Raw genomic sequence first — 14,152 nt, 5'->3', positions numbered from 1 at the left:
TAGGGCACATTCTTTTTATATCAGTAAGAATGGTGGGGCAAACAGTGAAAGTCCCAAAAGCACCCGTAAACATAGAAGTACCGATGCGTACTGCTGTTGGTACTGCACGCACTATGTTTGGTTTAGATGCACAGCACTGCGGGGCTTTGCGGTTGTCTCAGATGACATTGGCCGATTGACGCAAGCGATGGTGTCTTAACGTTACCATATTTGTCGAGTGAGCACTATGTTTCACAAAACGATTATTTTCTCCCTGAACAAAAACAAGCCCGGTTTAAATACGGTCACAAACAAACCAAAGGCAGAAAATAGCTCGCCGCGGTGCGGTGGCGCCATCTAGGTTGACTAACAGTAAAGAAGTCCCCACTCCACACCAAGTTTAGCTGAAAGACCTGTTCTTATGATGTCACTGCAAACGTCGTTCAAACACACACGTTTTGGCGCGAGAATCAAAATTTTAGCCTAAATTGATTAATTTCGCAGTGAATAAAGCAACGTTTGCTTCCGAACAAGCGCTGGGGGCACTATAGAACACGAAATCTTTCGAATAAAACGAACTTGTATTTCGTCTTCACGGCCCCCTTAAGGATCAATACTTGATCAGTGGCATCAACACTGCTGGCCTCGACAAGTCTAATGTGAGGACTGGAGAGCTGTAGCTGAAAAGTACAAACTGCTGAAGACTGGACACAGCTGGGCCATCCAGGCAACAAAATGACAACCAAAGGAACAGAACAGAAGAAGCAGGAGACAGACAACTCAGTTCAGCTTAAATTGAGGACGACTGAGCGCGCAATGGAACGGAAGATGATAGGTGTAACATTAAGGGACAAGAAGAGAGCGGAGTGGGTCAGGGAACAAACGCGTGTTAAGGACATATTAGTATAAATTAAGAAGAAGAAATGGACGTGGCCAGGGCATGTAATGCGAAGGAAAGATAATCGTTGGTCATTAAGCGTAACAGAGGGGATCCCCAGAGAAGGCAAGAGTCGCAGGGGGCGGCAGAAAGTTAGATGGGCAGATGAGATCAAGAAGTTTGTGGGGATAACTTGGTCGCAGTTAGCACAGGACGGGGTAATTGGAGATTGATGGGAGAGGCCTTTGCCCTGAAGTGGGCATAGACAGGATGATGATGATGATGATGACATAACTCAGTGTAGAGACGACATAAGAGAATTCAGGGGTAACAAAAGAATTTGAACAGCGCAGGATGGCTGCAATTGTAAGTATACAGGAAGAACTTTCATCCCGCAGCGGACATCAGTAGGCCGACGATGATGTCACAAGTCTTTGGCACTCAGAATGAGAACTGCTACTGTGAGAAACAGAGCAAGACATAAGGAAAAGAGGGTTTGTACCTCAAAGTCAGCGCGGATGCGGTATAGAATACCCACGTGTTTTTGCCATTGCTGCGTTGACAATGACAGAGGCAGACTGGAGCATGTTCGTACAATGCCGTAAGTGTAGGAAGCAATGCTTAGTGACCATGAGAAATGGATGCACGACAAAATTAGTTTACTACACGGAACTTTGTCTGCAGTAAAGTACTTATCTACTGTCTTTTTCCCACATTGCAAATAACCAGCTCTTGCAAGAGAGACACATCCCAAACATTTGTTTGTTATAAGCACATTTCTGCATGCAGTAGAACCTTGTTGAGACATTAAAAAAATTGCGAGGGAGGAACGTACAATCCGGGAAAACGTACTATCTGGTAAGAAATGTACGTTGGAAAATTTTTATTGTTTGCAATTCCGAGCGTAGTAACCGGGAAATCATATGAATTGGGAACTTATTAACAGGGTTCTGCAGTGCTGAACACGCATCCAACTATTTTTCACACGCTGACCTGGGGCACACAGGTCTTTGCTCAAAATTTGATCAAAAACTTTATTTTTACAGTTTTGATGATAAAAATGGGCGTTGCATGTAGTTTTTCATCCTGACTGTGGATATAAAATTTCTTTCTGTGTAAACCGACTATATTCAATTTCTGTGGATTTTTATGTTTGATTTTTTGACAGCCTCTGTAAAATAAACTAAACTGCTTGAGGGATGCAGCTGAACAAGGTACCAGCGAACTGTGTACGCATCAAGGAGTGCAATAAGGCTAACAGCATTATTCTACGTGGTCATAGCAGAAGTTACAGCCATTCGAAGTTTGGGCCTAGAAGGTGGGAACAAGAAAAACCGGTTTTGCCTTCCAGGCCCAAACTTCAAATTGCCGTAACTTCTGCTACACACCAGATAGAATGATAATGTGTCTTATTGCACTCCTTGATTCGTGCACAGTTCACTGGTACCTTGTTCACCTGCATCCCTCAAGCAGTTTTTTTACAAAGGCTTTCAAAAAATCAGACATAAAAATCCAAAGAAGTTTGAAATAGTAGTCGTTTTACACAGAAACAAATTTTACATCCACAGTCAGGATGAAAAACTACATGCATCACCCAATTTTTATCATCAAAACTGTAAAAATGAAGTTTTTGATCAAAGACCCCGCGTTCCCCCTAAACATAACCGGGTTTGGCTATCCTTAGATGTTCAAAGGAAGTGACCCAGAATGTGCCATTTATCGAAAGCATTTTCAGCCCTGACGTGATTATGGACAACACAAGATTGCCTGCTACTATGTGATTAGCAACGCGTTTGATATAATGCAAGTCCATCTGTACTTCATTTCCCTAATGCACTCGTACATTGGCATTTTTGGCATCTCTTTACTTGCCTCGCCGTCAGCCGCCACTTCGGAGCCGAGAATCTTGTACGATGTCCGCTTCGTTTGCGTCCGACGAAGCAGCCGTTCTTCGTCAATCAGAATCTGCAGCAGTTTCACAAACCAAGTAGCGATGCACAGTTAACTGAAAGTGCATATGGAAGCGTGTACGTACCACTCAAAACTGAAGGGGGTACACTGCTCTTAAAACAGCTTCCTTTAATTGTTATGTAAACTCTGTGAAACTTGTCAGACTTGCTGCTTTTTTTCCGACTCATTTCAAATATGCCATTATTTTTTGAGTCAGTCAATTAGTTACCAAGATAATTAGAGATAATTAGCCATTTTCGGAGTAACAATGCGCAAGACAGTGTTAGTCATAAAACTGTAATCTTTATATTTTCCAATACTATGAACCCTGCTGAGTGCAATAAGAGAATCGGTTTTTTGATGCGCCAGTTGGAACTAATTGTAGAGCTCACTAAACTTTGGTGGCACCATTGGCAAGGAACCATTTCGAATGCCCATGTCAAACACCAACGTTTAATGAGCTGTAAAATTAGTTCCAAGCGGTGCATCAAAAAACTGATTCTCTTATTGCACTCACCAGGCTTCATAGTATCGGAAAATATAAAGATTACAGTTTTATGACCAACACTGTTTTGCCTATTGTTCCTCCAAAAATGGCAAATTATCTCTAATTTTCTTGGTAACTAATTGACTGACTCAAAAAATAATGCCACATTTGAATTAAGTGGGAAAAAAGCAGCAAGACTGAGAAGTTTTACAGAGTTTACTTTAAAAGTTAAAAGATTTTGTTTTAAGAGCAGTGTTGTACCCCCTTAAGCAAATTCTGAAGCAGCCATTACTGGCAATTTTAATCAGCAGATAGAGCTAGAAATTGTCTTCACACCGAAAGCTGAAGGTGGTAACGAAATAAAATGAACAGCAATTATGAATTTAGATTGTTTTGTGCTGTTTCTGGTTCACCGAGTAGCCTATGCATGCACCTTCAATCTTGGCTCTATTATAAGCCTGCACGGAGTGCTACAAACAATGAAGCCAAGATAGATAATATCCTAACACCTCTATCAAGCATGCTCTCAAAAGCAAGCTCTTGCACTTATAATTTCATTGTGAACCGCTATTTTTCCCGCCCAAGCTGCTTGTTTTTTTAATTTTTCATGAGACTACTAGTATATTTATTTTAATTTCTTTCAGGTACCCTCAATCACACAAGCATTGATGAGGGGAGTGGGTTTTTGGAGAAAAAATAATAGTAACAAGTAACAAAGCGGCGAAAAAGTTACATAGACTACATATGCTGTAATACAGACATGTAAATACAAAAGAAAATATGCTAGTGGTTGTTCTGGAGAGACCTGTAGAAATATGCGCACTGTAAACAAACAGAAAGCATTGGCCAGCTACAAAACAAACTGCACAAAGTTTACACAATACCACAAAAGAAATGTTCAAAACATGCACTCAAAAACAATCATTTAAGGGAAATGAAAATAAACAACAACGACACGAACACAAAGAAATTCTCATGGAATCACTACACCCAAAAAAGGGCAAACAACGATCGGTGAAATTGATGCCATGTTTTCAGGAAGGTGGTTCCACTCGGTCGAAGTGTGCGAGAGAAAAGAATAAAAAAATGAGTTTGTGTGGCACAAAATGCTCGCAACTTTGCACTACCAGTTGTAGTAGAATCCCTGCGCAATAATACGGCGAGCATAAAGGAGCAGCTATGTGACACTCACGTGCTCAATCTGCTTGACGGGAGACTGCTCGAGGGACGCAAAACCGCGCCCAACCTTCCCAGACAGGAGCCGGGTCCTCTCGTACCACTTGTCGATGGTGGAGTTCCTGCACCAAGAACGGCGGACAGCGCTACTAAGTCCCGGCCACTTCATTCACGTTAGGTACAGCTAAGGAATTAGCAGATTGCTCAAGAAAAAAAATTGGCGCAACTTGCACTACTGGAGCAAGGCTGGAGAAACAGCGAAGATTGGAGTCGGCCTCGCTTCTTACAGTTTCGCTAGGTTTTGCTAAGTTTTGTTAGATTTTGCGATGTCCTCGCTAGGCTAGGCTAAGTGTTGAGGGGTGAGGCATAGTTAAGTCCAATTTTACAAGGCCGTTCCAGTTGGTGCCCTACGCTGACAGCGGATCCCATGGTGAAAGAAGCTACGTTGACCCACAGCGGTGAAACAGCATTGTTTTGTTTTGCGAGATGTGCACGCATGCGCAGACACGATGTCATGGTGGTTTTCAGCGTTGCCAAAAGAACAAATCGCCCTTCTAAAGTTTTATGGGAATACCATCTATAGATTGGTGGAGCAACTTGGAGTAAAGCAGATCGTAGAAATCCTGAACTGAAACAGTTCGTTAGAAAGAAATAAACGGCACAAGACAACCAAACACAAGAATGAGAGCATGAACAGACATAGCACTGTCTTTGTGCGAGGTTCTTTACTTTTTGAGAAGTGTTTGGCTATTGGCAGGCATGGCGACCAAATGGTCCAAAAAGAAATCTTGGGGGAAGCTGAAATTCATAGACTTGGCGACAATTTTGCAAGCGGGCCCTCACATTTGCCCGACCATAGAGTTTCATACAATAATAGCTGGAGGGGAAACTGGCGCGTGTGTCAACGCGAACTCCGAGGCAGCGCTTACGCTTCAATGGGAATGATGGGTAGTTCTGGAACCGGATTGAGTAGGACGGAAACAGGCCTCTGGCTGCACAAATTGTGTTATTTGATGACAAAAACTCTCACTGCCTGGTTTGCTGCTTTCATATTACATGGTGAACAAGAAAGTTAGTGACCAAAAACTGGTTTTGTACGAAATAAAACGGCGCGTTTAAATAAAAAGCGGATGCGGAGGCGAGGAGGTTTGAGGAGCAGGTTTGCCATTTGCTACCAACTACAGCGGGACACAGACTTCTTCAAAAAATATTTGTAAAAGTTCCGATGCTTGTAGTTTTTAATACTAAGAAAAGTTTTGTGCTCTTAAAAAAAAGAAACCAATTACCTTTGGAGAAGTTATGTTAACCTGAATTGGCGACATTCATCAAGCTGAGTTCCAATCAGCCATCAGTGCTGCTGGTCTATGCCGTAGGAGCCGGCATTCGCACGCAAAGTGTGGCTGTTCCAAACAGTTCGCAACCGCCGTCGGCTTTAAAAATACATTGCTTTTCCGAATGAGCAGCGCCGCAACTCCGAATTCGCAGTCAACTTCTCCGCATAGAATGCCGTGATTTGTGTTTTCGTGCTCCCTGTGCCGGCAATGAATTGATAACCAACCCGATTCACAACTATAGTAAGAAAACGTCCCACTCATGGCAGCGTGCAGTGTGTGTGCAGCATTCAGTTCAAGGAGAATTGTATTTTCGATCCCTTCTTCCAACATAGGCAGATGCATTCATGCAAGTTCAAAACGAAAACGAAACCAGCTGCACAATTCAATTCATAATAACTTCCGCAAGCCATCGAGCACCAATCTGAATCCAGAACTACCCATCACGCCCATTGCAGCGGACGACTGTAGCGCCAGATTCCTTTCTAGTTGTTATTGTACGAAAATCCATGTGCCCGACTACCTTACCTTTGTGATGCCCATATTGTTCTCTCTTTTGTTTCTTGGCATTTAACACTACAGTAAAAGCTCGTTAATTCGGAAATTCGGACAATTCAGACGGCTCTATTGGCCCCGGCCAAAGCGCATGGTAGTCTATGGTACCAAACCTTCATTAATTCGTCAGAATTCGGTTCCGCACCGCTAAATTGGGACAAATACTGGTCTCCTGACCGATGAAGAAATTATTAATGATGTCATGGGCGCCGAGGAAGGCCACGATTCTGAAGAAGAGTCATGCGAGGAGGTGCAGCCGCGACCTCATCGCACCTCACGAGAAGTCTCAGAGGCGCTTTTGATATTGGAGGACGTTTGCCTGAGCAGTTCCGACAGTTTGCGTGCTGTTGGCCACTTGGAAGAGTTAAGAAAAATTGTAATGTCAGCCGGAATCTGCGCGAAAAAGCAGACGGCTATTACAAAATACTTCAGCAAATACAAATATGCTTCTCCAACGTGATTTTAATGTTGTTTTTCCTGTTCATTCATTAATTCAGCATTCGGATAATTCGGACATTTTTCCCGGTCCCGTGAGATCCGAATTAAGGAGCTTTTACTGTATTCGGTTCCAGTTGGACTGTTACCTTCACCACACAAAAGTGCATCTACAAGTGTCATGCACCCCTGTTCAACAATCTGTTTGCCAACAACCCTTATGTGCTGTTGTAAACAATGTTTTGTAATCAGCCACAGCTGTTGTGTTTTCCTTTCTTTTCTTTTCTCTTCGACAGTGTTGCACCTGTTTGTACCCTCTTCCTTGTCTTTAGTTGTTTTGCACTGTTTATTCTTGTTAAAAATGTACCAACTCACCCAATCTTCCACTAAGACACTCTACTATCATCTCAGGTGCATATCAAGCATTGGGGAGAATACAAAAACCTGTAAAAACCTGTACAGGTTTGTATGGGTTTGTTGTACAGGTTCATTGTACAGGTTTGCACACGTTTGTTATAGACAATGTTTTGTAATCAGCCACAGCTGTTAAGTTTTCTTTCCTTTTCTTTTCTCTTCTGCAATGTTGCACCTGTTTGTACCCTCTTTCTTTTATTAAGTTGTTTTGCACTGTTCATTCTTGTTAAAAACATACCAGCTCACCCAATCTTCCACTAAAACACTCTACTATCATCTCAGGTGCATATTGAGCCCTGGGGAGAAGACGCGAAACTACAAACCTGTAGGGCTCGAATTTCTTCCAGAACTCTGCGGCTGCCGCCACACAGGCGTCCATTTTGCGGAACTTCGACGGCTTCTTGGGATGTCCCTGGTTGGGGTGCTTCCTCTTGGCTGGGGCTGTCGCCGCCTGCCCGTCGCCTTCTTCGCTAGCTTCCTCTTCCTCTTCTGTGTCACTCGGTATCTCTTCATCCCTGGTGGGAGAATTTTATTATGCATACAAGTGCAACACACTAAGGAAACGTGCCAAATTGCCGAAACACTTGCTCGGAACGAGAAAGACTGCAGCGTTCGCTGCAATCGTGGCAATACGTGCTCGGAACAAGAAATACACGTCGCAATGTACGCCCCTCTAAGGTGATGTCCAACACTTATTACTTCCAAAAAAGTGAAAGAAGCTCACACTTATAGCAGCAATGATGCAGTAAAGGTCATTGCGGCAGTGAAGAAGAAGCAAATCGGCTTCGGGATGGTTGTAAAGGTTGCATACAGCTTCGCTACCTTCAAGTCTTACGTGTTAGTGTGAGCTTCCTTCATTTTTTTCTCTCCCTGAAAGAATTACTATTTCTTTCTGTACACAAAGCATGACTCAAATCACAAAGAAGCAAAAGCCCCACCATAGGACAAGTTCATCAAAGCCCCTGAACCGCGCCTATGCTGTTCAACATGCCAGAAGCAAGACTGAGCACCAATAGATGCTCCTTAGTATCATAGGTAACATCTGCCTTCGACTCAAATAGAGGATGAGAAGCAATAGGTTAGATGCCCCTTTCATTTTAATAGGATCTAGTGAAAAATCCTGATAAAAGTTCATATGCCGTGAAGTTCTCTCCATCCCCTTAAACACAGTATTGGAATACACCTGTGCAATCTCATATTCCATTAAAGGGGCCATTAAGACAAAAAACACATGCGGTTCATTAAAGGGACACCGATTGATAAATGAGCTCACCCAGAACACGAATATATCATTCTTACATATAGCTTTCGTAAAATAAGGTAGAAAATAGCAAAAACATAAAAACTGCTGTCACCACCACTGGCTAGGTATACAGCGCAACTTGCGCTAGAAGTGGTTGAAATTGTGTGGTAAATATTTTAACAATACGCCTTCACAAGTTCATAGAAACTTAGGTGGAAGATTTTGTAGTGTCATGTTTGCACGTCGAAGAGCAAAAAGAAAGCTAGAAACAATATGATGGGAGCCCAGCTGATAGATCACACAGGGATTCCAAATGCCAACAGGTTCGTTTCAGTTCTGGTGCAATACCTGGTGCAATACTCGGTCAGACAATTCTGTGACCCTTGTAGAGTACGGTGTGCATAGCCACTCTTATTCTGACCCTGTGCAAGCTCTTGCTGCGCTAAAAAAAAAAAAAAAAAAAAAAAAAAACAGGAGCACTTACTTTAGCTGAAGTCAGTCTTTTTAAAGGGACCATGCAGACAAAAGACAAGTTTGGTTCATTCAAAAGATGGCCTCATTATAACCATACTGAAACTACTTTTAACGCACGCTTTGCTCAAATAAGTTGTATTATTTGGAAAAAAGGAAATGGCCATGCAATCCACTAGCTCATTTCCCAAAAAGGAACCTATGATGTTATATGTGCCCAGCTGCGCAATTGGCTGAGGCCGGCAAAAGCAAACGCCAATTAGGCACGGCTTATAAGATTGCTGAGCAAGCTAGTGGCACTTAATTTGTAATGCGTATTGATTTTACAGCAGAAAGAATGATGCAGTAAACTCTTGACTCCTCAATGTTGGGACACTATTGAGGTCTTCATCTCCCCTCCCTTCCCTTCGCCATGTGGCCTTGAGCCAACCCTTTCAATAAATGTTTGTTTGCGTTTGTGTGCGGTAAACAATGAAAGCTACAAAAATAGATGTAAGCATAGAAGTACTGTTGCGCACTGCTGTTGGTACTGGGCGCACTGTGCTTTTTTTTAGCTGCACAGCAGTCCGCCGCTTTGGAGTTTTCTTACACGACGCTGGCCAACTGGCATAAGCAACGTTGTCTTACGTGACCCTCTTTGTCGAGCATACCCCATGTTTCACGAAAGGATTACTTTCTAGAGTTATAGAAACAAGCCAGGCGCAAATACGGCCAAAAACAAAGCAACGGTGGAAAAGGGTCCGTGGCTGAGTATGGTAGCGCCATCTGGGACAACTGATGGCAAGCAAGGCTGCAGAGCCAAATGACACAGTGGAAGTTTGTTTGAATACGCGCACATTGTGATTTCATTGCTGACACCCCAAGAAACACAATTTGACGGGAGAATCAAAATTTAACCTAAATTGATTAATTTCTCAGTGAATACGGGCTCGTTTGCTGCTGGACAAGCGCTGGGGGCACTATAAAACCCAATATTTTTCTAATAAAGCAAATGTGCATTTTGTCCGCATGGCCCCTTTCAGTGCGTACAATTTCTGGCGTACGCAACGTCTTCCCTGGCAGCCACTGGATGGCGCTACTCGTCCACGCTGGCGGCGATGCCAGTATGGAAGTTTACGTGAGGGTGCTGCGGGTGAGTGGTGAATATGATGCCGACCTTCACGCGGCTTAAAATGGACAATATGCTTTTCTTCAGCAAAGCATAACTACTGACAAAAGGTCCCATGAAGAAAGCTTTTACTTAGTGGTACGAAGCAGCAAAGGATGCAGTAGTTCGGAAAAGCGCAACTGATTTTACCAAAACTGGAAGTAATTGAGGACGACTCAGCGAGCAATGGAACGGAAGATGATAGGTGCAACGTTGAAGGGCAGGAAGAGAGCGGAGTGGGTCAGGGAACAAATGCGTGTTAAGTGCATATTACTGGAAATAAAGAAGAATTGGGCGTGCACAGGGCATGTGATGCGAAGGCAAGCTAACCGTTGGTCATTAAGGGTAACAGAGTGGATCCCTAGAGAAGGCAAGCATTGCAGGGGGCGGCAGAAAGTAAGGTGGGGAGATGAGATCAAGAAGTTTGCAAGGATAAATTGGTCGTAGTTAGCACAGGACTGGGATAATTGGAGATCTATGGGAGAGGCCTTTGCCCAGCAGTGGGCGTAGGAAGGATGATGATGATGATGATGACGAATGATGGTAGCAAACATAGTGAGACCCATGGAACGTTTCTAAACGAGTGGCCAACTTACTCAGAGTCAATTTCATCTTCAGGACTCTCCTTGCCTCCACCGGTTGAAAAAAGACTCCTGATCTCGGGGTAGGAATCCCTCAGCTGTTCTTGGAGCGTGAGGAGCTGGTTCATGACATACTCGAGACTTTTGCTCGCTGGAAGGAATGAAAGCATAAATTCCAATTATGCACCGCACACATCTAAAGTGTTTAAAATACACATGGCACTTCCACATTCAAATCATCGTCATCACCACCATGCAAGAAAAGTTTCTGCTTCCTCGCATATCACAAAAACGAGGAAGTACAGATGTGTGAGACATGCAAGGTCAATATTTTTTTCTTGTTTCATTTGCCAAGTGGTAACAAAGGCTATATGTGAGCCACAGGTAACATATATGCATGAATCCAAAGGTGCAGCAGTGGCTACGTGCAAACTTGCTTCTTAAGGGTGCGTGGAGCCGTCAAACTTACACCAGATTACTTGCCACAGCACAATACAGTTTTTGAACCACACACGGATTCCCTCTGCTCTTGATCAATTATGGTGCTATGTTCTGTTATTTCTGTGTTCCCACATGGGCATCCACCCGAGTCTACTCCTTCGCTTGCAAGCTGACCCTCCAAATGTACCCAACACAATTTCCACTGTTCCAGGATGTAGCTCCATAAACGACCCTACACTCTCAAACACAAAGCTACTTCTGTTTAAGTAGTCGTAATGCTCGATAATCATTAAAAAAAATTAAGGCCGTTCTAATCAATGCGAAAGCTGTCGCAAGTGCAGAGCGGTGATTCGCCATAATTGACTGTGGCGCCGTTATCCACTCACTCTTATCACCCATCACACTCTTCGCTGCCCTGTATCATTCCTCTCCTGGTGAATTCAACAGAGGTTTGTCCAACGCATTTCAAATCTCCCGCCTTCGCAGTGCTCGCATGCCCCCTGCCTGAAATTGCGCCAGTGGGAGTTCTGTTCTCTCTGTGCTTCCTTTTCTCACGCACGTGCCGGCGTTGCACTTCCACTTTTTTTTGGTTTACTATCGTAAAAAACAAATCAACAAGCGTTTCTAACTAAATGAATGCGCACGCTGCCAGTTAATTGCATATATTTTGCCTCAAATGTACCAACAGTTTTCTTTGCGCTAAACAACGGGGAGATTTATGACAAGCGCCAACGCTCACGAATTTCAAACGCTTATGACTATATAAACCGCTCGGCTTTCGAAGCCTCTGTGGGATGCCGCGACAACAGCCGCTACGACGGAACGCATGCGGCTCTACTTGGGTCCAGTGAGCGAGCTACAATGACAAGGCGAGCCCCTAAAGTGCTCTGCACTTAAAAAACAATTTAGTGCAGCCTGTCAATGGGTTCCCGGAGAGATGGTCAACCATTCAGACGGACAGCTGTTGTGCATAGCTGCAAGACAACAAAATCTTATTGCGGTGTGCAGAAAAGTGGCGGCTTCAATGAACTTGCAAACAATGAACTGTGTAGAAAATGACCTCCTAAATATCTAAACCCTGTTGGCTTTCAGATAGGAAATTCTTTGTGACGCCAGGGGGCATGCCTTCAGCTTTCTAGTACAATGTAAAATTGTAGTCAAGAGCTGAACGGGAGTTCGTTTAATCGGGAACAGATACAATAACAATTAAAATGAGCTGCGATCATGAAAATTGAATAAAATGAAAGGAGATTGTTAACCATTTATAAAATTTTCTAGGTTGGTGTGGATTTTAACGAGGAGCAGATAAAATACAACTATGGAACCTTGCACATATGCCTTGAAAACTCTTTTTTTTAGGTTATTAAAGCCCTGGACAGACACCTCAAAATTGCCCAAAACCTTTCATTGACCCTAAATTGGCACACGCTGTGGCACAGCTGTAACACACAGGTAGTTTTGAATGCCTATTTTCAATTTAAAAAAAACGTGTGTGTTAGAATCGTGAAAATATGATAAGCTGTTGCAAGTAGTGGCCTCAGTACCACGTGCACTGAGAACCGAATGCCACAAAGTTGCAAACATGCACGCACATAAAAGCAAAAGTTCTCAGCCCAGAAATCACCTTGGTTGATGAGGTTCCCATTCTTCTTGTCTTGCTCAAGTGCAGCCGCTCGGAACAGGGGATACCGGTCTTGCTTGGGAAACTGGTTGGCCAGGACTAGGAGCTTTTGGAGCTGGATTCTGAGCTCTAGAATGCTGTCCCAGATCACTGCATGGATACAAAAGAAGGGCAGTTGAATGCTCAGAATGATGAACACTCGTCATGCGAAACATGGTTAAGTAGCGTGGTAAAGACGGCACAATAAGTAGAGACCACACAAAACTAGCGTTAGTCCTGTGTGGGCTCTACTTATTGTCCCGTCTTTACCGCGTAACTTAACCATGTTTCACAGCTCGAACCAACTAGCCCACGTTTGTGCGTAGACTCGTCATGCCTTTCACCACACTGCCGTGTACAAACAGCCTATACTAAGACCTTCTGAGAAATTGTCTGCCTACAACATAACATTAACACGGAATTAGAACATCCGTATTTAAAATTAAATGTAAATGCCTCATAACTTTTACTAGAATTGCTAAAAAATATATGCCAAGCCATGGTTGTTTTTTGCAAACACAAGAAGTCCCAGAAAACTATATACTGAAGAACAATGCAGCATGGCTGAAACATACAAATGCACACCTAATGTCTGCGTTTGAAGATGTTGGGATGGCAACTCATACACTTAAAGGGGCCATGCCAACAAAGCACAAGTTTGGCTCATTCATAAGATTGCCTCGTTAGAATCATGCTGACACCACTTTTAACATAAACTTCGCTCAAATAAGCTACATAATTAGGAAAAAAGGGGATGGCCATGCGACCCACTAGCTCATTTCGCACAACATAACCCATGATGTCATACGTGCCAGCTCTGCGATTGGCTGAGGCTGGCAAAAGCAAACACAAATTAGGCAGAGCTTAGAAGCTTTCCGAACGAGCTATTTGCGGTTAAATTTGGGGCGCATTCTTTTTATAGCAGTAAGAATGGGGGATAAACAGTGGAAGTTACGAAAGCACATGTAAACATAGAAGTACCGATGCGCACTGCTGTTGGTACTGGGCGCACTATGCTTGTTTTAGCTACACAGCAGTCCACCACTCTTGAGTTGTCTTCCACCCACTGGCCGATTGGTGTAAGCGACGTTGTCTTGCGGAGGCGGGAAATTTGAAAGGCGCTGGACAAACCTCTGTTGAATTTATCAGGAGAGGAGTGAGACAGGGCGGTGAAGAGTGTGGTGGGTGGTAAGAGTGAGCGGGCAACGGCGCTACAGCCCATTATGGTGAATCACTGCTCTGCACTATCGACAGCTTTCACACTGAGTGGAACAGCTTTAATTTTTTCACTATGAAATAATTCTTTGAGCTGTAAGTTCATCTACACTGATGCCTATAGCATTTTGGCTTCATTTCTGCTTCATTCCCCCAAGCCTTAACTCAAAACCTCCATGTAACCAAAACT

At 43.4% G+C, this 14,152-nt stretch overlaps 1 protein-coding gene across 1 annotated transcript in view; it reads right to left on the bottom strand.

Moving 5' to 3' along the window:
• Positions 1-14,152, bottom strand: part of Aatf (Apoptosis antagonizing transcription factor) — a 37,852-nt gene that overhangs the window by 19,837 nt on the left and 3,863 nt on the right. Inside the window, exons 3-7 of the mRNA XM_077692348.1 lie at positions 12,712-12,858; positions 10,662-10,797; positions 7,528-7,719; positions 4,486-4,591; positions 2,729-2,821 (exon numbers count right to left, since the gene is read on the bottom strand). Of these exons, the coding sequence (XP_077548474.1) occupies positions 2,729-2,821; positions 4,486-4,591; positions 7,528-7,719; positions 10,662-10,797; positions 12,712-12,858 (674 nt within the window). The remainder of the gene's footprint in view (positions 1-2,728; positions 2,822-4,485; positions 4,592-7,527; positions 7,720-10,661; positions 10,798-12,711; positions 12,859-14,152) is intronic.

This window comes from Haemaphysalis longicornis, unplaced genomic scaffold, assembly GCF_048455015.1.
Source record: "Haemaphysalis longicornis isolate Haplotype H1 unplaced genomic scaffold, Haemaphysalis longicornis Haplotype H1 scaffold_12, whole genome shotgun sequence".
NCBI classification, from domain to species: Eukaryota; Metazoa; Arthropoda; class Arachnida; order Ixodida; family Ixodidae; genus Haemaphysalis; species Haemaphysalis longicornis.
Note: the sequence above shows the minus strand (reverse complement) of the source record. Positions and strands in the feature narration are given on the sequence as shown.